The 22,993-nt window shown below is 50.9% G+C and overlaps 1 protein-coding gene and 1 long non-coding RNA gene across 4 annotated transcripts; both read right to left on the reverse strand.

Moving 5' to 3' along the window:
• Window positions 1–1,940: 1,940 nt before the first annotated feature.
• Window positions 1,941–9,024, reverse strand: LOC127556899 (zinc finger protein 501-like). Of its 3 annotated transcripts, none has more exons than XM_051990409.1 (6): window positions 8,179–9,024; window positions 7,415–7,541; window positions 7,020–7,114; window positions 6,295–6,421; window positions 6,011–6,103; window positions 1,941–3,824 (listed from the first exon to the last, which is right to left on the reverse strand). In XM_051990409.1, exons 2-6 carry the CDS (start codon window positions 7,428–7,430, stop codon window positions 2,599–2,601), a joined length of 1,557 nt encoding a protein of 518 aa, XP_051846369.1. In that variant the 5' UTR covers window positions 7,431–7,541; window positions 8,179–9,024; the 3' UTR covers window positions 1,941–2,598. The 3 variants fall into 3 exon arrangements, with proteins under 3 accessions (XP_051846369.1, XP_051846370.1, XP_051846371.1); XM_051990410.1 differs by having other exon boundaries at window positions 7,721–9,024; XM_051990411.1 differs by lacking the exon at window positions 7,415–7,541.
• A 7,974-nt stretch (window positions 9,025–16,998) lies between these two features.
• On the reverse strand, window positions 16,999–21,518 carry LOC127556934 (uncharacterized). The gene is made up of 2 exons (XR_007952570.1): window positions 21,429–21,518; window positions 16,999–17,737 (listed from the first exon to the last, which is right to left on the reverse strand). It is a non-coding gene; the product is annotated as an uncharacterized LOC127556934 (long non-coding RNA).
• Window positions 21,519–22,993: the final 1,475 nt, after the last annotated feature.

Genomic DNA, 22,993 nt, shown 5'->3' on the forward strand with positions numbered 1-22,993 from the left:
CCGTGTCCAATAGGGAACCAAGGCCAGTCACTTTACAGATGCCTATTATCTGTCTCCATCTTGGAACCTGTCTCTGGATATTTGCTTTCTACATTTTAAAAATATGACCAGAATCTCATTCCTTTACTATTCCTTCCACTCCTACACCTGCTTCCCAATCTTACCCCTACCATTTTCAAAACTACTTTTCCTGTAACCCTTTGAATGTACCCTTTGGAAGCTCACACTGTTCTCATGTACCTGAAATTCATGGCAGGACCCCCAGAAGAGGCAGCGAGTGTGCAGCCAGCAGGGGGAGGGGAAGGGGCCAGAGGCTGCTGGAAAATGGAGGGTAGCATTTCTTCCAGCCTCTCAGCTCAGCTGATGGCCCCTCTAGAAGGCAGAGCCAAAAGGAAATCCTGAGAGGGAGAGCACCCCAATCCTGCTCTCTCTGTGATGGAAGTCAGGGGTACCTGGGGGAAGGGCAACAATTATCCCTATTATACAGTTGAGAAAATAAAGCAGATGGCGTTGCCTCAGTTCTGAGTGCTCTCTGGGCCCAGGGCTCTATCCACTGCAGCACTAGCTGCCTACCCAGAGGACAGCACAGTCAGCCTACCGTCTCAAATGGGGGTACAGTGGGGCCAGGGATAGGGCAGCTCCTAGCCCAAGAAGTTAGGTTTGGAAGGAGCCAGTGGGAGCACCAGATCGTTAATGCAGTCTCAGAGACAGCAGAAAGGCCTTAGAAACCAATCAAAGGTGTCTCTGATCCAGGACGGCACAGGGAGCCACCAGACTGCCGCTGCGGGCTAAGGGTGGAGATGGAAGGTGGGCGGCCACTGCAATCACCAGGTCACGGGGCCCCAGACAAGATTGGGGATTGAGCAGAGGATGAGCTTCAGGTGATGGGCCCGCTCACTTTGGGGGGACACAGACCCCTGCCCCATCTTAGGGGCCCTAAGGGATAGCTGGCTGGGAACTAGGGGGCCAACAGTTTAGCTAAGCTCAGGGGGCTTCCCAGGCTTCTTTCTTGTGGCTGCAAGATTACTACCTGCTCTCCCACTCTTTTTCTTTGATTTCAGTTTGTCCATTGCACACTGGAGCTGACGGCCTTATTATGCAAACCTCTGCTCTGAAAGAAATGGGCGCTGGACCTTTTCCAAGGGGGGACGACTGCCCCACCTACAAGCCCCCTTCTAGGCAGTCCCCATCTTCTCTCGTCCTCTGCTCTGAATGGAGCAGGCTCCTTGCTACCAGACGGGCTGCTCCGAGGTCCGTTCCTGCTGTCTTTGCAGCGTCCCCCGTCCCTCAGTGGGATCCCCAGGCTCTCCCAGGCCCACTGAACTTTAGAGCTGGAGCGGGGAGCCACCTGCCACCTCTGATCCCCAGGACTCTCCATGGCCAGGCACTGAAACTGGTGCAGAAACCGCAGGGTCCCCGGGGCTCCGTGGGCAGGAGCGGAGGGCGGGCACATGTTGGAGGCTTCTGATACCAGGTCCCCACCCCCTAAGGCATGGCCTCTCCCCAGCTGCTTCATCGTCAAGCTCCCCCTGCCTTTACGGAGGAAGCTTTGCTCTAGAGGTAACGGGGGGCTGTGTGAGACTGGGTCTTGGGGAAAGTTCTTTGGCAGCTGTGAGGCTGGGAAGGGTTGTTGATGGAGAACCACAGCAGAACCCAAGAGAGCTCAAGAAACGCTTGGAGGCCGGAGGTAAGGCAGAGTGAGGGGTCCCAGTGGACCCAAAGTTTCAGACTTGAAACTGGAGCACAGAAGCATCTAGAGAGAGCCGGACTTTGAGATGGAACAAGGAGTGGGGGAGGATGGATGTTGTCCACTTGGGCCTCTCCTTGGGGGGATCTGATGCAGGGGCAGGGGTGTTCCCCTCTCCCACTACTTCCCAACCAGGGACTCTTCCCTTGGCAGGGGTTCAGTGGGCTGCCTTGGGAATGAAAGTGAAGTAAAATGAAGGGACGAGTCTTTATTGACCACCCTTAATGCCCACACAGTGTGTGAGTGAAGGGGTCAGAGGGCAGAGGCCCTCCCCCAGGATTCCCCTAGCATTAGAACTGGGGTTTCTGACCCTCTGTCTAGGTCAAAGTCAGACAAGGAGAGCTGTACTCTCACCTCCCCCCAACCCCAGACTACATCCACCAGAGGCAAACCCCCTCAAAGAGGGCAGGGAATCACTTCCTCCCACAGCAGAGGCCGTGGATCCACCCTAGGGGGAGAGTCATGGGGTCCTCCCCTCTCCCCCGCCCCCTCCCCAGTTCTCTCCAGTGGTGTGAGGTTAGAGAAGAGAAGGAGAGTAGAGAGCAAGATAGGGAGGAGAATAGGAGATGAGGATGAGGTTACTGGAAAATCCTCTCCAGCACAGGCCCAAAAACGACTGGGGGAAGGCCTCGGGGGCCATTCCCGCCTCTCTGGGGAACTGGGGGTGGCAGGGCCCATCCATGACTGCCCTCTGGGCTAAGCCCTTCCTGATTTCCCAATAGCTTTGGAGAAGTCTGCTATCCATCTGGCCTAAGGGATTCCCCGGGGGCCACGGCGGGATGGTCCCTTCCCAGAGGGGAGAGCCTGACTCGTGGAGGACTCCAGACACAAGGCAGCCGTGGGCGGGACCCTCACACGTAGGTGCTGGCCCCGGGGTCGCAGAAAACCTCCCCCGTGTGGATCCTCTGGTGCTGGATGAGGTGTGTGCTCTGGTTGAAGGTTTTCCCGCAGTCGCGGCAGACGTAGGGCTTCTCGCCGGTGTGGATGCGCTGGTGCCGAGTGAGGTTGGGGCTCTTGTTGAAGGCCTTGCCGCACTGGCCGCACTCGTAGGGCTTCTCCCCGGTGTGGATGCGCTGGTGCTGCGTGAGGAGCTTGCTGCAGTTGAAGGCCTTGCCGCACTCGTGACAGGCGTAGGGCTTCTCGCCGGTGTGGATGCGCCGGTGCTCGGTGAGGGAGGAGCTGACGCGGAAGGCCTTGCCGCACTCGTCGCACTCGTAGGGCTTCTTCCCGGTGTGGATGCGCTGGTGCTGGGTCAGCAGCGTGCTGCGGTTGAAGGCCTTGCCGCACTCGCCGCAGGCGAAGGGCTTCTCGCCCGTGTGGATGCGCTGGTGCTGGGTCAGGTGGGTGCTGCGGTTGAAGGCCTTGCCGCACTCGTTGCACTGGTAGGGCTTCTCGCCGGTGTGGGTGCGCCAGTGCTCGGTGAGGGACGAGCTCACGCGGAAGGCCTTGCCGCACTCATGGCACCCAAAGGGCTTCTCCTCGTTGTGGATCCTGCGGTGCTGCCGCAGGTGGGACGTCTGGTTGAAGGCCTTGCCGCAGTCCCCGCATTCGTAGGGCTTGTCCCCGGTGTGCACCCGCAGGTGCTTGGTGAGCAGCGCGCTCTGGCCGAAGGCCTTCCCGCACTCCCTGCACTTGTGGGGCTTCCCTCGGGGCTGGCCCGCGCCCGCCGCGCCGTGCCCAAGGTCTTCCCCGCAGTGGTATCTGCCGGGCGCCTTCTCGGCTCGGACGAGCTGGCGTTCCATCAGCGGAGAGAGCTGCCGGAAGCTTTTTCCACGCGCCTCACATTGGGGGGCCAAGGAGAGACTCTGGTGCAGGATCAGCAGGGGGCTCAGGCAGAGGCTTTTCTCACACGGGCCCCACTCAGGGCCCAGGGCCCCAGACTGGACTTGCTTGTCGGCGCCAGTCTTCTGCCCCCGATGCTCTTTTAACCACCCCTCACACGCCTGGCTTTCCCCGAAGCGGGGGCTCCAAGGACCATCCTGGGCAGACCTTCCCGTCCTCAGCCCCTGGGACATTCCTTCTTCGGAAACATCCCAGCCCGGGGCCGATGCTGAGCTCTCAGGCCTAGTCCTCCCATCTGAAATCAATCCAAATCAAAATCATTGGTTGGCAGGCCCACAGCGCCACCAGCTGCCGAAGTCCCGCGGCTCCCTCCCGGGGTCACCCTCGGGGTCTTTTCCCGGCCACAGCCTCCACCTTTGCTTCCTGCTGAGCTCCCCCGCCCCCCCACTCCTTTCCTTCGGCACAGAGGAGGACTCTGGCTCCTCAGCTCTCGGCCTCGTTCCAGACACAGTCGGCGTCCTCAAGCCGGGGCTGGACTCGGTTTGTCTTGGGATCCCATTGGCCAAGCACACTGGGGGCCCTTAATAAAGGAAGTGATTGCGGGCTGGAACGCTGACCTGGTGACTGCTGGGAGTGGGGAGCAAAGATAGATAGGAATGGGGAGCAATAGCAGGGAAAGAGAAGCAGCAGTGGGGATCAGTAATTGGGGAGTAGCAGTAGGGAGCAGTAGTTGGGGAGCAGTAATTGGGGAGCAGCAGTGGGGAGCAGTAGTTGGGGATTAGCAGTGGGGAGCAGTAGTTGGGGATTAGCAGTGGGGAGCAGTAATTGGGGAGCAGCAGTGGGGAGTAGTTGGGGAGCAGTAATTGGGGAGCAGCAGTGGGGAACAGTAGTTGGGGATTAGCAGTGGGGAGCAGCAGTGGGGAGCAGTAGTTGGGGAACAGAGCTAGGAAAGGGAAGCAACAGTGGGGATCAGTAATTGGGGAGCAGCAGTGGGGAGCAGAGCTAGGAAAGGGAAGCAGCAGCGGGGATCAGTAGTTGGGGAGCAGCAGTGGGGAGCAGAAATTGGGGATTAGCAGTGGGGAGCAGTAATTGGGGAGCAGCAGTAGGGAGCAGTAGTTGGGGATTGGCAGTGGGGATCAGTAGTTGGGGATTAGCAGTGGGGAGCAGTAGTTGGGGATTAGCAGTGGGGAGCAGTAATTGGGGAGCAGCAGTGGAGAGTAGTTGGGGAGCAGTAATTGGGGAGCAGCAGTGGGGAACAGTAGTTGGGGATTAGCAGTGGGGAGCAGCAGTGGGGAGCAATAATTGGGGAGCAGCACTGGGGAGCAGAGCTAGGAAAGGGAAGCAACAGTGGGGATCAGCAGTGGGGAGCAGTAATTGGGGAGAGCAGTGGGGAGCAGTAGTTGGGGAGCAGCAGTGGGGAGGGGAACTAGGAGTGGGTAGGAACATCTATGAGCAATGACCGACTTCCTGTGATCCCACTAGTAGAACGCGGGCCCTTGCAGCCCGGGCTGTCCATCTGGGCTTGAACACAAACCAATGTGTTCTGAAAATCAGCCAATAGAAAAAGGTGGGGCACAGAAGGGGTGATCCATCTCTGCAGCCTCGGAGCATGAAGAGAAGGGTGGGGGCCAAAGTGTCCAGTGCTGGAAGGAGCCCCCGAGTCTCTGAGGGCACAAGCCCCCCAACTCACAGCTGAGGCAGTCAGGCTCAGGCAGGGAAGGGCCCAAAGCCCCCAGGAGGCGCTCCAGAGGCATCCAGAGCCACAGTGGGGGATTCAGGAGCTTCTTGGGGGACAGCCCGCAGCCTCCTTCCCCTGTCTGCATTCTTTGGGTAACGGATCCCCACCTGCACCTAAGCGACCGCAGCAGAACCCAGATGGGACCCTTACACTGCCTCCTGGGGGCTCCGGGCACTGAGGGGAAGGCTGGGAATCCCAGAGGGAAGCAACCAGAGAAAAGCTGGTGTTGTGGGGCCGGTTCAGGAAGGGAGCAAGTCCAAGTGGGGAAAGCGGGAAGGGGAGGGGCCTGCAGTGGCTGGGCAGGCATCGAAGCGGCGTGGGCAGTGGGAGCGGCATGGGCAGCAGCACTGGCAGATTGGCCCCGCCTGGCCCAGTCTGGAAGCAAGGGGCTGCCCTGGCTGGCCTGAGTCCTGTCCCGAGGGGCTTCACTCCAGCCATCGCTGCCCCACCTCACACGGGAGGGCCATAAATGGAAGCCTTGATCCACATTCCCCCACTCCCAGACACAGCCTCAGCTATGAAGGGAAGGCTGGGAGCTTCTACTCTGCAGGGGAGACCCTGCAATGCTGGGGAGCTCCCTGCCCCACCGGAGCCCTGGCCAGGTCCCCCTCCCCCTGGCCAAACAAATGCAGGACACCTCCATCCCGGACCTGGGGTCACCCAGCCAGGACACTCAGACCAGCGTGAGCCCTGCCGGGGGGGGGGAGGGGGAGAGAGGGCACTGCTGCTCCCTGCCCACACACCTGAATGGGGACCACTCAGAGCCTCGACATCGGCCATCCAAGGTTCTTCTCGCTCCAGGAGGGAGATGGCAGCTGGTGTGGGCATGGAGAGTCCTACAGACAGGGAGAGAGATGCCGTGGTTGTGCTGCCGACCAGGGCCCGTCCCCGTCCTTCGGGCCAGGAGCCTCATCCAAGCTGTGGAGGCCAATGCAGGCTGCTCAGGCCTCTCCCAGGGGCACCTTTCTACCCCTGCCCCCTCCCCCCCAGGCAGACCCTGAATGATGGGACCAAGGGACCACCTCACCCAGGGAGACCAGGTTCCGGTAGGTCTCCAGCATCACGTCCCTGTAGAGCCGCCTCTGAGCCGGGCCCAGACGCCCCCACTCCTCGGGGGTGAAGTCCACGGCCACGTCCCGGAAGGTCACAGGCTCCTGAAACACGCAGCACATGCCCGCTGGCCCGGGACACACGGGCAGAGACTCCCCCCAGAGGCCCTGACACCCCCCGGGGCCCTGGCTGGGCCTTTACTAAGAGAAGTGGGAGACCTGAGGAAAAAGACATCCCTGTGTCTGCCTCCAGGGCCTGATGGTGCCCAGTCTGGTCTGGTCTTTTCCAGGCTGGACATGGAGCCTGGAGGCCACAAAGAGCCTCCTGTGGGAACCCTGGCCCTCCTGCACCGCAGGCTCCTCCGGGCCTCTCTTGGATGGGTGACCCCCGAGAGAGTCAGGTGTGTGTAAGGTCCTCTGTCACATGGGCTGTGAGCTGGACATGTGACTGGGGATCAGAGGTAGGCTGCAGGATGAGCTAGAAAACAGAAAAGGCTGAAGCCAGAGAGCATGGAGGAAGGGCCGAGGGATAAAGGGGACCGGAGCCCTGAAGGCTCCGTCTAGGAGGGGGAAAGCTTCCCCTTGAGAGGCCCCTGGGAAGCAGGGAGGGCCCTGGGGACACTCGGGGTCCCTGGGAAGCTAGCACAGGGAGGGGCTGAGACCTGGTGGTGTTTCTGGTAGGAAGAAGGAAAGCCCAACTCACCTTGGAAGTGGCCATGGGGGGCCCAGTAGGGGCCATGCCTTCAAATTCCTGCTCCCTGGGGCTCTGGGTGCGGGCTGCGCCCTCGGAGGGCAAAGCTGGGAAAGGACACAGGAGCTGGGAGGGAGAACAGCTGCAGATCTCTCTCTCCCCCCCCCCCCCCAGCCCTTCCTAGGGCCTGGCTCTGTAATGCAGGGAATGGGGAGAGATTAGATGGCCTTGGGTGGGGAAGCCCAAGGAGGCAGAGTCCCAGGGGCCCCAGTCACTGAAGCACAGACCCCAAGGTGACCATCTGACAGGTAGGGAACTGAGGCGGAAGCCTGGCCCTTCCCAGGATGGCATGAGGCCGCTGGCAGAGAAAGGAACCTGCCTGGCCCCGACCCCAGATCCCTCCTTACCCCCCTCCTCCACCATTGGGGGCTCGCTCCTCAGGCTCCCAGGGTTTGGGCCCTTGGTCAGCTGCTCTGACTTCTGGGGGGTCGCGCGGCCTGGGGCGCGGGGGGGCCTTGCCTTCGAGGGTGGCTGCTGTAGGGAGAGGGAGGGAGGCGTCAGTGTGGGGCTGGGGACAGCAATCACAGCTCATCCCAGAAGCCCCAGAGACCCTCCCCCACAAGATTGTTGTGGGCACCTCCTCCCCGGGCAGCCGAGGGATCTGGTGGCTACCATCACACAGAGACCCCCAGAACACCACATTGGGGACCCACCAATCTCGCAGGTTCCTCACTGGGCCCATGGAAGGAGGGGTGGGCCCTGTTTCCTTGTGTATGACCTGGGCCTCAATTTCTCCACCCATGTGTCTACAGGAAACCCAGAGAGTCCACATCGGCAGAGGAGCTTGGGGTTCAGAGAGAACCGGGAAGGGGGGACGCGGGGAAGTCTTCTGGGGAAGCTGGCGAAGCTGGCAGTCATCTGACCCCGCCCCTTCTCCAGCGCGACCACTCAGGACCCAGCAATAGCCCACGCCCCTCCCCTAGCCCCGCCCCTTCCCTGGCCCGAGCGCCCTGCAATACTTTCAGTTACAGGTCCCTCCTCTCCTTCCTCCTGTCGACGTTTTCCTCTCCTTTCTTTCCCCCCCGGAACCCGTCCCTTCCCGTGTCTGGGCGTATAACGGTTCGCCGGGAGGAGTCAAGGGACTCGGACGCCGGGGTCCGCACGTACAGACCTCAATGACGCTCCCCCGAGGTACGGGGAAACAGCGGAAACACCTCAGCCGAGCGAGGGAACTTGGCCTGCAATGGTGGACATGGCCGCGCGCGCAGGTCCAACTTTCAACGGTTCTTGCGCCTGCGCAGCTTTCGGCGCCGGACTACATATCCCGGGATGCCCAGGGAAATTCCTCTTCAGACACTCAGCACCCCTCTGTTTTCTTCCGGACAGCAAGGCTCCCATTCAGGCTCCATTGTGCTTGTCCATAAAGGAATCTCCCGCCAGTACTCAGCCAATCACCGCCCATCCTTCGTGCCCTACGCTTGGGGGTGGGGGGGGAGAGTGGTTGGGGGGACGGGGAGGGGTGGACTTTTTGTCTTTATGGCAACCGCCCCAGCCATTCCGACTTCTCCTTCCCAGAAACTGAGGTCCACGATTGGTGGGAATGGGCACGTGGTCAAAAGTGCTGCGTCCAATCTTCTCCAATTACACAAATGAAGGCGTGGCCTGGAAACGCGGGAGCTCGGCTTCAGGGAAAAGTGCCGGCCTTTCCGAGTCCCCAGGGGACGCTTCTTGGGGATCTTGGGGTGATACTTGTCATTCAGTTAGCGCCTTCCCGGGGCACGCACGCCCCTTCAGGCATAGGGGAAGAGTGCCCGGGAAAGGGCTCTGCGGGGGTCGGCCGGGGAGTCCCCCTTCTCGCCTTTGCCCTCCGATTCCTAGAGCTTGCGTTTGTTTCGGTGATGAAGGTTCGGTTGTTGCGCTTTCTGGTGCTCCCCTTAACACCAGCGCCCGCCCGAGACGCCACGTAGGCTGGGAAGTCGAATCCGGCCATCAGACAAATCCTCCTCCTTGGACCTTGGGATGGTTCAGCCGGGCAGACCTGGGGTTAGCGCAGCGGGTGGCAGCAGTAGTAACAGCATCAATAGTAGTTGCAGCCGCAGCAGCAGTAACAGTATCAATAGCAGTTATAGCAGCAGCAGTAACAGTAGTAGCTGCAGCAGCAGTAACAGTATCAGTAGTAGTTGCAGCAGCAGCAGTAACAGTAGTAGCTGCAGCAGCAGTAACAGTATCAATAGTAGTTGCAGCAGCAGCAGCAGCAGCAGTAACAGTAGTAGCTGCAACAGTAACAGTAACAGCCCCAGTCGCAGCATCGAGGTGGGCAGACAAAGTCCTCGACTACAGAAGGGGCGAGCATTTGCTTAGGAGAGGGCTCGGGCTTTAAGCACGCTAGCCACACCGAAGGCATCCTTGGTTCAGAAGAGACAAACCCGGGATTAGCTCGGCCCATAGAGGCAGCTAGGCACCTGGTTCAGTTCACCTGGCCAGCGCAAGCTGGGGATTGCGAGCATCACTGCTGCTGCAGCCCCAGCTCCCCTTGTAGGGTCCTCTGAAAAGCAGGAAAGCGCCAAGTTAAACTATTACTGTACTACAGGATTACATGTCATGTTGATTGACATAGGATAGATCTCCCAACTTCCACAGTATATTAGAAAATCATTTATGTAGAAGGGATTATTGAATCCCACAGGAGCTGATGAGATTGCCAGATGAAGTACGATAGAAGGGGGCCCTAGACTAGGACCCTGTGGGATACCCACAGTTGGTGGGCAGCACCTGGATGAAGGCAGGAGAAAAACCACGAGAGAAGAATGGACCAAAAAGCTTAGAAGAAAGAAGCAAGGGTAAGAGGAGTATAAGAGCATGTAAACTGAAGCAGACAGTTTACTCTCTAGGGAATTTACCTCAGTGCCAAGGTCAGTTCAACAAGATTCAAATCCATCTTTTCCCTAAAAGGAAGAAAATCAGAGGGGGTTGATGCATATGAAATTAAAGATCTTTATTAAACGGAGAAATATGACATGCACATGGGAAAAGTTAGCCTAACGTTCAACAGCTTAACTGAACGAATGACCAGGATGGTATATTTTTCAGGCAAAGGAGGCAGAGAATTATGGGGAAAGAAATTAAACTTGTCCCAGGAAATAAGGGAACAGAGAGCACCATTCCCCAGGAGAGGGGGCAGTCCAAGAAGCAACGCACTGGGTGTGGGGAATTCCAGGTGTCAGAGCTGTGGGTCTTTTGATGCTTTTAAGTAAAGGATTCTTGGTTTTAAGCAATCCTGTGGAGCATAAATGATAAAATAAGGCGATGTTTCCAAAACTCATAAAAACAAGATGGTTCCCAAGAGGCCTATAGGCAGCAATTAGGGGAGTCTCTGAAAATAAGATTTCTAATCCTAAACCATCAAGTGGCTCAAGTGCTCTAAGGCTGGTTTGAGCTTAATTGACCTCAGAATCCAGTTTATGCCTTAACCAGACTTTGGGTGTCCCACATTGGAGGCGGGGCTTCCAATCCCATCTGGTTAACAAGCACACGCCATGGGGATTAAACACAATTGCAGCACTGAGTCTTGACCTTCAGAGACTGGCTTTTTCAGGAGTTGGATCTTAACAAAGATAGTAGAGAGAGGGTAGATGACAAATTAATAATTAGTTATGAATGTAATAGTATATTAATTTCTCTCATCACTTAGCTCTGCCTCAGTTTCTTCATCTATAAAATGAGGGGAGAAACCATGAGTATATTTGCAAAGAAAATCCCAGATGGGGTCACAACTGCAGTGACTGAGTAACATGTGCCTAGTACTGTGCTGTGCATGGGAGAAGAGTACTCAGCACCTAGGCAGGATGGAGCCCAAGTCCTTTCCTTAAGTGGAGCTTCTGAGAGGAGCTCTCCATTCTCTCTGGGTGGAGGCTGCAAACCTGGGGAGCTAACTGGAATGATGGGGCCCTGTAAAGGGCTAAAACTCTGAGTAGGTGCACTGAAATAGGACAACCGAGCACTTAAGGCTAATTACCTATTGGACAATATTTTATTAGTATATGCTTGGAAAAATGGCCCTTCTCACTATTCTGTGCTGGCTCAATCTTTTGGTGTATACAGATAATTGTAGGAGGGATTAGGAGTGAGAAAAGCCAGAGTCACTTTGGAGGAGGATGAGAAGGGAGGTTGGTGGAGAGCTTGTGGCAGTTTTGTCCATCCCCTTCACTTCTTCCCCTAAAGACCAAGGACTTTTGCTTATCCTAACTCTGGCTGATTCTGAGGCCTCTAGGGAGCTAACCCAGACTTCACAGGGCCCTCAATGGGAACAGCAGGTTAGGACAGAGAAGTTTGTTTTGCGTTCCATGGCATGGCCATGACCCTTGAGCACAAGAAGATGATCAGTAGTGGGGAAAAGAGGATCCCGGACAGAAGCCCAAGTGGCACCAGGAAGGAAGGAAATGGTCATTAAGGGCCATCACTGTGTAAATGTTTTACCCATACCATTCCCCACAGCCCTCTGAGGCAGATGCTAGAATTACTCCATTTTACAGTTGAGGCAGATAGAAATGGGACTTGCCCAAAGCCACATAGGGAGCTACAAAGCTCAGGTATTATTTGAACTCGGGTCTTCCTAACTTCAGGTGCAGTGTCCTAGTCATTGCAATTGATACTTGGTGTCCTCGGGAAGAGCAGTGTTGATCATGGAGATGGAGGCCAGAGTAAGAATTTGAGAACTGAGAAGGAAGGGAAAGAAGCAATCTAAATGCTCTTCCACCGAGCTGCCAAAATGCTAGTGCTTGAGAGCGCTTCTTTAGCCACCATTGCTCCCCACTGTCCCCAGGATAAAAGATGGATTCCTCTGCCCAAGCCTTAATGCTCTTCACCATTGAAATATAGCCCATACTGGGCCATTCTTCATACATTACTCCACTCGTGGTGGGGTCTAGCTGAATCAGCCTGCTGCTTCTTCTTATGCAGTATTTCCCTCCCAGGAATCCTCAGAACCCTTAGAGATCCTTGATTCTTGTAAAATTCAGCCTAAGTACTTCTCACTCAAGCCCATCTCTATTTGCCTCTGCCTGCCTTCTTCTAAAAGTATAAACTTTGCAAAGGCTGAAGTAACCTCATTTTTGTCCATGTATCCTGGAAGCTTGGGACAAAACCCAATGTAGTACATGATAAGTGCTTGCTGAGAGAACAGATGTAGGAAATGTTTTTAAGTTTGGCAGAAGAAATATAGGACGTGACCAGCAAGATGATTTCAGAAAGACCTGGAGAGACTTACATGAACTGATGCTGAATGAAATGAGCAGGACCAGGAGATTATATACTTCAACAGCAATGCTGTATGATGATCAATTCTGATGGACGTGGCCCTCTTCAACAATGAGATGAATCAAATCAGTTCCAATAGAGCAGTAATGAACTGAACCAGTTACACCCAGCGAAAGAACTCTGGGAAATGAGTGTGAACCACTACATAGAATTCCCAATCCCTCTATTTTTGTCTGCCTGCATTTTTGATTTCCTTCACAGGTTAATTGTACACTATCTCAAAGTCCGATTTTTCTTGTACAGTAAAATAACTGTATGGACATGTATACATTTATTATATTTAACATATACTTTAACATAATTAACATTTTTAAAAAAATTCTTTAAATAACTTTTTATTGACAGAACCCATGCCAGGGTAATTTTTTACAGCATTATCCCTTGCACTCGCTTCTGTTCCGATTTTTCCCTTTCCTCCCTCCACTCCCTCCCCCAGATGGCAAGCAGTCCTTTACACATTGAATAGGTTACAGTATATCCTAGATACAATATATGTGTGCAGAACCGAACAGTTCTCTTGTTGCACAGGGAGAATTGGATTCAGAAGGTAAAAATAACCCGGGAAGAAAAACAAAAATGCAAGCAGTTTATATTCATCTCCCAGTGTTCTTTCTTTGGGTGTAGCTGCTTCTGTCCATCCTTGATCAATTGAAACTGCATAATTAACATGTATTGGTCTACTTGCCACCTGGAGGAGGGGGTGGGGGAAAGGAGGAGAAAAATTGGAACAAAAGGTTTTGCAATCGTCAATGCTGAAAAATTATCTTGTAAATAAAAAGCTATTAAAAAAAAAAAGAAAGATAGGACAAGGGTTTGAGAGGATGTAACAGGAGACATCTTGATGTGTTTGTAGGTAGCAGGGATGGGCTAAGTAGTCAAGAAGTTTGGTATCAGGAAAAGAGGGGCATCCATGCTAAGTGAAATGAGCAGAACCAGGAGATCACTTTACACTTCGACAACGATACTGTATGAGGATGTATTCTGATGGAAATGGATTTCTTTGACAAAGACTCAGTTTCAATTGATAAATGACGACAGAAGCAGCTACACCCAAAGAAAGAACACTGGAAACAAATGTGAACTATTTGCATTTTTGTTTTTCTTTGCAAGTTGTTTTTACCTTCTGAATCCAATTCTCTCTGTGCAACAAGAGAACTGTTCGGTTCTGCAAACATATATTGTATTTAGGATATACTGCAACATATGTAACATATATAGGACTGCTTGCCATCTAGGGGAGGGGGTGGAGGGAGGGAGGGGAAAAATCGGAACAGAAGCGAGTGCAAGGGATAATGTTGTAAAAAAATTACCCTGGCATGGATTCTGTCAATATAAAGTTATTATAAAATAAAATAAAATATTAAAAAAAAGAGGGATATCCAAGCTGACAGATGTTCAGATAAATGTATCTTACCTGAAGAGGAAATAAGTGGTGCTGGAGAACCTTGACATTCCTCAGTCACTTGACAAAACTGGAATACTCAAGATCTATAAGCACTACATAGTTAAAAGAGGAAAGTATACAAATTGACTTAAAAAAAAAAAACTGAAACAGAACTTGTCTTATTAACTGGAATTTATATTGGAATCAATAAAAATGATTTCACTCTTTCCAGGAAGCATGAATGCAAAGAATGACAGAAGGCAAAATTATAACTAATGTAAATGGCTTGAATTTCTTCATTAAATGAATGGAATCAAGAACCAAAACACATCATGTTGCGTACTGGAAATATATTTAATCCACAGGAATAAATTCTACATATGTGCCAATGCCAATCTGGCGTTTAGTAAGATGTGAATGCTGACTAAAGGCTTTCCCATATTCATCACACTGATAAGGTTTCTCTCCTGTGTGATCACACCTCAGTGGTGTAAATATTCCCTCAAAAGATACAGATCACAATCCACACCTGGTCCATAGTCTCCCAACAGTTTTCCCAAGAGATGGGAAAGATGCAATGAACACATCTCTGATTGGCTTATATCTCTCCATTTTATGATTTGTTTGGTATTAATGGTTACAAGGTCATCTATCATTGTCATCTTTCATCTCTCAAGAGAACATAAATGATTTTGAGATATACCTCATAAACACATTAAAAAAAAAAGCCTTCCAGCAAGTATTTTGCTCTCTTAAACTAAATGCTTCCCGCTAATCAACAATAACCATGGAGAACCTTGTATTTGCTTGTCTGTTAGTCAACTGTGTGATGGTCAAGATGTGGTATGACTTAAGTGCTTGTTCTCTCCCTTCTAATACCCTTAACAAAGAATAGCATGAATTGTATTTATTTATTTACATGAAAGGAAACTATGATGGAATAGTAGTGATTGATGCTGTCTTGGTAATCATTTTTCTTTTTCTTTCTTTTTTTTTTTCCTGAGGCAATTGGGGTTGTGACTTGCCCCTGGGTCACACAGTTAGGAAGTGTTAAATATTTGAGGTCAAATTTGAACTCTGGTCCTCTTGACTTCAGGGCTGGTGCTCCCATTGCGCCACCTAGGGCCCCATTGATAATCAATTTTCAGGTATAATTAAATCCATGAATCTTTCTATGACTTTTGATATTTCTGATGTATCTGTTAGAAAATTCTGTGTAGTCTACACACCTTTGACTCCTCTCATTTTTAACCTCTGAATCACATTTCCCAACATTTTTCTTCATTCTTGCCTGCCCTGCCTTTGTGCTCAAGGCACTGGGTATCTAAAGTACTTGCTAACTTAATTTGGAGAGTCTTACTGAGATCATCTACCTCTTCACTCTCCACAATTGCTGCTGGTACCTAAGATGAAATTAATTTCATGGTGGTTGATTTTTGAAATATTTATCATTAGCACAAAAGTGAGAAAAATTTTAAAAAAGAATGAAATATTTCTTGATGCCTACAGATACATAGTAAAACCAATTTTGCTAACTTCTATTTTTATCTCTCTAAAGAGAACCTGTGAGCCATCCTTCTACTTAGCTGTGACTTCCTTTTGTCTTTTGGTTTCATTTCTATGGTAAAAATGTCAAAACTGACACTGTTAAGTTCTTTCAATGGTATGTCCACTTGTTAGTCACTAGACATGGAGCTCACAGAGCAAAATTAAAATTTAAACACTGCCTCAAAACTGTGGTTTTTAAGGATCCCCTCATAGCACCTCCTCCTTTTTGACCACCATTATCATCTCAGAATCCAAAGCTATACAGCCCCCAGGGGCCAATTTGTATTTTGGTCAATTAAGTTTATATAAGTTGCTATGGCCAAAGACATCATCACAAGAGGACTCTAGATGGTGACAGCCTCTAGATGGTTAGGCTGGTTATTGGCAAGCTCAGTCTGTTGCTTGGACCATATTTAAAGTCTTTCCAGCATGGTAGAATCTTTCCAAACTTGTGTTCTTCTGCCATGGATATCAAGAGCCTGTGGTCACTGCCACACTATGATAAATCCTCAAATTAGGACTTCAGAAACACAGCTCTATTAAATTAAAAATAGCTAAGTTTTCAAACCAGTGTGAATGCTCTGGTACTGAGTAAGGTGTGTTCTCTGATATTTAATAAGATAGGGATGGTGACTGATAGCTTTTCCACTCTCATATTTATATGGTTTCTCTCTAGTATGAATCCTCTGGTGTTTAATAAGGTTTGAGCACTGACTGAAAGCTATCCCATTACACTGATTCGGCTTCTTTCCAGTATGAATCCGTTCATGTACAATCAGATGTGAGCAATGACTGAAGGCTTTCCCACATTTGTTACATTTGTAAGATTTCTCTCCAGTATGGACCCTCTGATGTTGAATAAGATGTGAGTGGTTAGTGAAGGCCTTAACACATTCATTACACTGATAAGTCTTCTCTCCAGTGTGGATTCTCTGATGCTGAGTGAGGTGTGAGTGCCGACTAAATGCTTTCCCACATTCAACACACTTGAAAGACTTCTCTCTGGTGTGAATCTTCTGATGTTGAATGAGGTTTGAGAACTGAGTGAAGGCTTTTCTACATTCAGTACATTTATAAGGTTTCTTTCCTATATGAATCCTCTCATGAACAATAAGATGTGAGTAATGACTGAAGGTTTTCCCCACATTTATTACACTGATAAGGCTTCTTCCCAGTGTGAATTTTCTGATGTTTAAGAAAAATCTGAGCGGCAATCAAGGGTCTTTCCACATCCATTACAATAAGGAAGCATATCTCCAGTGTGCATCCTCTGGTGCTTACTAAGTTGTGAGCGGTGGCTGAAGGCTTTCCCACACTCATGACACTGATAAAGCGTCTCTGGTATGAATCCTCTGGCGTTTAGTAAGATGGGAATGCTGACTAAAGGCTTTCCCACATTCATCACACTGATAAGGTTTCTCTCCTGTGTGAACCCTCCCATGCTGGATAAGGTGTGAATGACGACTGAAACTTTTGCCACGTTCATTGCACTTATAAGACTTCTCTTTAGTATGGATTCTCAGACTCGCTTTTATACATGACTTACACTGATAAATTACCTCCCCAACATGAATGCTCTGACCAATTTTTGACCAAGATTTCTGTGATTCCTGAAGCCCTTCCCATATCCCGAACATTCCTGCTGTTCCCTAGGAGGAATCCTCCGACACAGGGGTGCTGGTCTGTTATGTTAATTTAGGAAAGGTTTGGATTCGCCCCTATAAATGACGCTTTCTGACTCAGTTTAAGCGAAAGGAAAATTTAATTATACAATACACGGAATAGATCACCTACAATAACAACCAATACAGTAATACATAAAAGACAAAGAAAAAAGGAGAAATATGATTAAAATGTAAAGCATCACCCATCCAAAGAAGCACTCTAAGTTGCGATTCTTAAGTTGCAGCAGGCTGGGAAACCTCGAATGAACAGCCTTTGAGTTCCGAACGGGGAGAGATTCCAGGTGGGTGAGGTTCCAACTACGATTAAAACTGGCCAGAATTTATAGTGCTTGAAAACAAAGTCAGCACAGAGCCAACTTGCTTACATATTGAAAGTTTAGGTATAGAAGGAAATGCCAGATGGGCTTCCAAGATATGACTTGATTAATGTAGATGTCAGGGAGGGAGCCAACCCTCACTGATATCCATTGTGTCCCACGGACTGGCTAGTTCCTGGGATTGTGGAAGTGAAGCCAAACACATGTGGCATGTTCCCGGTCTCACAGGGTTAAAGAAAGGCTAGGTTCCCATGGACAGAGTCCCGTTCTTGAAATGGTTTGAAATGAACTTACTAATAAAAAGGCATTTCTTGGGGTCTCACAACTCTCTTCTGGCTTCCTTGCCTTGATAACTGGTTCTCACATTCTCCCTCTCCCCATCTCATGGAATAACAAAGATTAATCCTTCCAAGTCATTCAGGCTCTGGGATGGGCCATTTTCTTTATGGGCTTGCTTTAGCTCCATCTCTGAATGTGAATCTGAAAGACATTAAAACAAGCGGTCAGGATCCACCATTACCTGTGATTGGAGAAAGAAAAGTATGGAATGTAACTAAAATGATGCCCAAAGGCAAGAAGCATTCAGTAGTGAATACCCTTCAAAGTTTCTTTGCATTTGGGTGGAAGAATGGGAATCAGCAAGAAATAAATGAAGCCAAAAAGTTGAGGTGGGGAGTGATTCTATGAAAGGAGGATACATAAAGTTGGGGAGACCCTTGATTTGGAGAGAGGCTATAACAGGAGTAGGTTTCTAGGCTCAAAAGGCTGAAAGTTAACTCAATAATTTAAGAAGAATGGAAGGGAAGTACAGGGATCAGAAAGGACATTATGGAGCCAGAAGGCAGGCTTCAGCAATTCATACCCATAAGCCACACATTAAGGAAAAAAAGCACTCTGTAACAGAAGGAGGCCTACGTTTGGGTCAAAAGACCTGTATTCAAGTCCTAGCCCCATGACTTCTGAGCCGTGAAATCTCAGACCAAACTCACTTGTAAAATCCTAGACTTTCAAGGGAAGGGACCTCAACTTCTACTGGGAATTATAACACACTGGGAATATTTGTTCAGAACCCAGGCCCTCCTAAGCCAGCGCAACTTCACTATTACAAAATTCTGGACATCATGTCTGAATGTCTCTTGGAGATTCTAACTCCCACTTTTGAGTTCTTTGTTCTGGGGCTGAACGGAACAAGACCAATCCCTCTTTCCAATGTGTGCCCTCGATCATGTCACCTCTAAATATTCCCTGGCTCAGGATTGTCAGTTTTCAGAGGATGTGGACTCGAGTCCTGAACAAGGCCTTGACAATTTGAAGTAAGCTGACAACCACAGAGCCATTGGTAAAACAAAACCGGGAGAATGTAAACAAAGGAACTCCATGATGTGAAGAGGTATTCCTGCCCTACACAGACCCACAGGCAGACAGAAAGACAGACACACACACCCAGAGCCTAGGAAAAGACATAGCTATGCCATATAGAAAAGGCACAATCTTAGTTATCTGATTCTATTTCTCCATGTTTCAACAAGTAAAAATCGGTTTGGTTCAGTGACTGATTTTGGTGAAGGAGTTCACTGCATTCATAGAGACATGGCAACTTCCACTAGCAAGAGGCAAGAGTGCACAAGCTTGGAATCAGCCGATCAGTGAGGGTAGTCAAAGACTTGGAGCTATTCTACCAAGTCCTCCTCTAGTATGGGCCTCTTTATGGCGAGGAAGCCACGTGAGTTCTCAAAGTTCTCCCAGCACAGCATCCGCATGGGCCTGTCCTACTAGGCTGGAAAATGTATATTCTGGGACTAATCTGGAGAATTTTGGAGAGGGACATACCAGGAGCCTGGATACCCAGGAGGGGAAAATGGGGGGTGGGGTGGGGCTCAAGTCCCTTTCTGCAGGGATGGTGGAAAAGGGACAAGAAAGGAGGCAGAACCTCCTGACTTCTAGACCACCCTCAAACTTGAACGTGAGATCCTTGTCTAATGGTTTATGAGTGGCTATGCTGCTGGAGCTGCTGGGAAAGCTGACCCATACCCATAATGCTATTCTCGCTAGCTGCTAAAGGAAGAAAGAGAAGGGCTGGTAGGATAGCTGCACCATGTGTCAGGGCCACCCGAGCCATAACTGCATAATACTGGGTCCCGAGGGTTGCAGAATGACAAGCACTTGTCCGAGACCGCCATGAAGACTGCTTAGGCAGTGATCCGATAGTGATGCTACTGTTACAAAATCTGACCTAATATTAAGTCAGCATATTCTGAGAATTTATGACTCCAGTGCAAAGGTGGGGAGATGTGATGACAAGGAGAAAGAACTTGGAAAGTTTGGTTCAGAAAGATGAGCTGGCCCAAAGACTTGCCCCTCCATCAGGCATGAAGTCCGGCCCTCGTATTTGACTGAAGTGCCCCGAGCTGCCCGCAGCCCCACAGGGTTGCTAAGTGCGGAGGGACCCAGTGAATACCAAATAATGCCACGGAGAATGAAGTGACACTTGCCATTGGTGTGGGAGTGGCCTCTGGACAAGCGCCCTGTAGAGTCAGCTCACTGCCTCCTTAAAAAGAGCAATAAAGAGGAGAAGGTTGTGGTGTGCAAGCGCAACTCCTGAACCCTGGACTTCAGTTCAAAAAGTATGATGAAGAGCGAGGACATCTCCCTGACCAGGCCCAAACTCCCAAGCGACCAAAGGAAAAGGAAGACCCAAATGGACAAAAATACTGACAGGAAGCCTTTCGACAGCAGCCAAAAATGTGAAAGAGCCGGGTCCTGGGCCCGGCTCAGCTAGGGGCAAAGCTGGCTCCTCTCCCCGGCACCCCGGGGTCCAGGGCCTAGGCCTTCTTCTTGGGGGCTTCTGGGGGGCACGCAGCTTGGGACTCTGGGGACCGTGCCTTCGAGGATGGGCAGAAGGAAGCCTGAGGAGGCACAGGCAGCTGCTAAAGAGGCCATTTCATGGGACTGTGTAGGCCTTGGGGAGCTGGGGGCCCGACCACAGCCTTCTCTCCTCCATTGCTGGAGCATCTGAGGGAGCAGGGGGACTTTATTATTCAGCTCAGCCCTTGGGCCCTAAAGAGACTCCCCCTTTTTCCCTCTTTACCATGGTGTGGGGCCTCACAACATTGAGGGATCTGGGGGACCTCCATGACACTCCCCAGTCCCAGCCCTCCCCCTCACTGTTTACCATGAAGAGGGTCTCCCCTAGTGTCTAAGGGAGGGGGGGCTGGCTCCTAGGACTCACACAGGGACCCTCAGGGCACCCAAGAGATACCAGCCCTCAGAAGGCCCCAGAGGAGCCAAAGGATAGAGTTCCGTCTCCGTGGGACCCCCCTGGGCAAAGGGAAGGCTCCTCTCTCTCATCCAGAAGAGCACAAGGTTCAGAGAGGTCCTGCCCCTGGGCCCTCTGAGCCTCCAGGGAGATGAGTGAAGATTACCTGAAGTTCAAAGGGGAGAAGAGAAGGGGCTCCCTGCCCTGACCACTCTCCTTCCTGGGGGGAGGGGTGCAGGAAGCCCTTTGGTACAAGAGGCTCAGCGCAGTTTCCCCATCTAGGATTCTTAGGGAGCGCTGTGCTGATGCCCCAGGGAAGAGCACCAGCCCTGCCTGATGACATCACCAGCAGCAGCCCCACAGTCTGCCCTACCAGCTCTAGCAACAGGTGACATCACCAGCAGCAGCCTTACAGTCTGCCCCACTGTCCTAGCAACAGGTGACGTCACCAACCACAACCCTACAATCTGCCCCACTAGCTCTAGCAACTGATGACGTCACCAGCCACAGCCCTACAGTCTGCCCCATTGTCCTAGCAACAGGTGACGTCACCACCTTCAACCCTACAATCTGCCCCACTAGCCCTAGCAATCGATGACATCAGGAGCCACAGCCCTACACCCTGCCCCACTAGACCTAGCAACTGATGACGTCACCAGCCACAGCCCTACAGCCTGCCCCACTGTCCTAGTAACAGGTGACATCACCAGCAGCAGCCCTACACTCCGCCCCACAACCCTAGCAACAGGTGACATCACCAGACTAAATTTTACAGTCTGCCCTTCCAAACCTCAGAAATCCGTGACGTCACCAGACCCCGTCCTTTCCCGGCTCAAAACCTTCCTCCCTCCTCAGCTCACGAACCTCGTCCGGGATGGGGGCCAGAAGGTCTGGGGCGTTAAAACCCACACATACCGGATATACTGGGTGACGAGAAGGGCGCCACCACAGGGAAAAGCCCACCAGACGAGGCCCATAAAAGCCTTGTAATGGCAGACGCGGGTGCGTGCCCAACCTAGCCTCAGAGACCCTAGTGCGCCTGCGTCTAGAGACACTCGCGACTACAAATTCCAGAACCCTTCAGTATTCCCATTCTTCTTCCCTCTACCCCAGACAGCTACTCGTGGACACACCCTGATTACGCATGCTCACAGAGGAGAACTTGAGAGGATGGAATGAGGAGTCTCTTAACCAATCAGATCCAGCCTGCCTAAGCCAGCGTTGCGTTGCCATGGCTACCGTTCCTCCTGGGGATTTCCTCCTCCAGGACCTGAGGATGGGGTTAGGAACGTCAGCTAAGAGATCCTCCAGTCTTAAGCACCCCATTTTAGAGAGGGACGGGATCCTGGCTGGACGCTGAGCCCTCAGTAGCTCTTAAAGATCTTCGGGGCCAGGAAGGGGCTAGTATTATCCCTATTTTACAGAGGAGGAAACTGAGGCAGACAGGGTCGCACAGCTATAAGCGTCTGAGGAGTGGACCGAGAGGTCGCGGGACTGGGCTTCAGAATAGCATGAGCCATGTACTTTTCGGACATGGCCAATGGGGAAATTTCTTTTTTAGAGACAGCTGGATGGTTCAGTGACTGAAGTGCTGGGCAAGAGTTCAGAAAATTCAACTTAAAATCCAGCCTCAGGTACTTATTAGCTAAGTAACTGGGCTTGCCTCTCCTCCTCCATTTGTGAAAGCGTGATTGTAATAGCAACTCCCACAAAAGGTCAAATGCCACAGTAATTGGTGTTTTAAAAGATATTTTATTTTTCCCAATAATATGGAAAAACAATTTTTAAGATTCGTTTTTTCTTCTTTTTTTGAGTCCAAATTCTCAACCTCACTTCACCCCTCACTGAGAAGGCAAACAATTTGATATAATATACTCCAGCACAAGTCACCAGTGAGGTCTCCCCCCTACTGCTGATCAGTAGCGAAGCCCCACTCCCGGGACCTGCTGGCAAAGACCGTTTCCATAGCAATCCAGCAGCAGGGTCCCACCCCCAGAGCAGGCTACCAGCTAAACCCCACCCCAGGGGAAACTAACAGGTAGGCCGCCCCCTGCCAGTAAATTCCAGAAGGAAAATTTATTTCCCAGAGAAAGAAGGCAACTAAACCCTGAAGCCCCATGAAAGCCAGCAGTAAGGTCCAAATTAGCAGCATAAAAACTTGGGACAATGCAAAACCCTCACATAAAAATACCAAAAAAAGAGAGAAAAATAAGTGCACAAGTATGCTCACATGCATGTGTGTACACACATATACATACACACATACAAACAAAAACTTGACTGTAGAACGTTACTATGGTGATAGGGAGGTTCAAGGCTTAAACTTAGAAGAGATCAATAGTGTCAAAATGGCTCCATGTAAAGCCTCAGAAAAGGATGTCATTTGTTCTCAGGCCCCAAAAGAATTCCTGGAAAACTTTAAAAGGGATTTTAAAAAGCAAATTAGAGAGGCAGAAGAAAAATTGAAAAAAGAAATGAAA

The sequence above is a fragment of the Antechinus flavipes genome, chromosome 3 (genome assembly GCF_016432865.1).
Source record: "Antechinus flavipes isolate AdamAnt ecotype Samford, QLD, Australia chromosome 3, AdamAnt_v2, whole genome shotgun sequence".
Classification (NCBI taxonomy): Eukaryota; Metazoa; Chordata; class Mammalia; order Dasyuromorphia; family Dasyuridae; genus Antechinus; species Antechinus flavipes.

Excerpts from the sequence above, each read along its gene's own strand:
- LOC127556899 (XM_051990409.1), bottom strand. Across the intron at positions 6,104-6,294 it reads CCGGAACCTGGTCTCCCTGG|GACTCTCCATGCCCACACCA; the intron begins GTGAGGTGGTCC and ends CCCTGTCTGTAG. Across the intron at positions 3,825-6,010 it reads TCTGAGTGGTCCCCATTCAG|ATGGGAGGACTAGGCCTGAG; the intron begins GTGTGTGGGCAG and ends GATTGATTTCAG.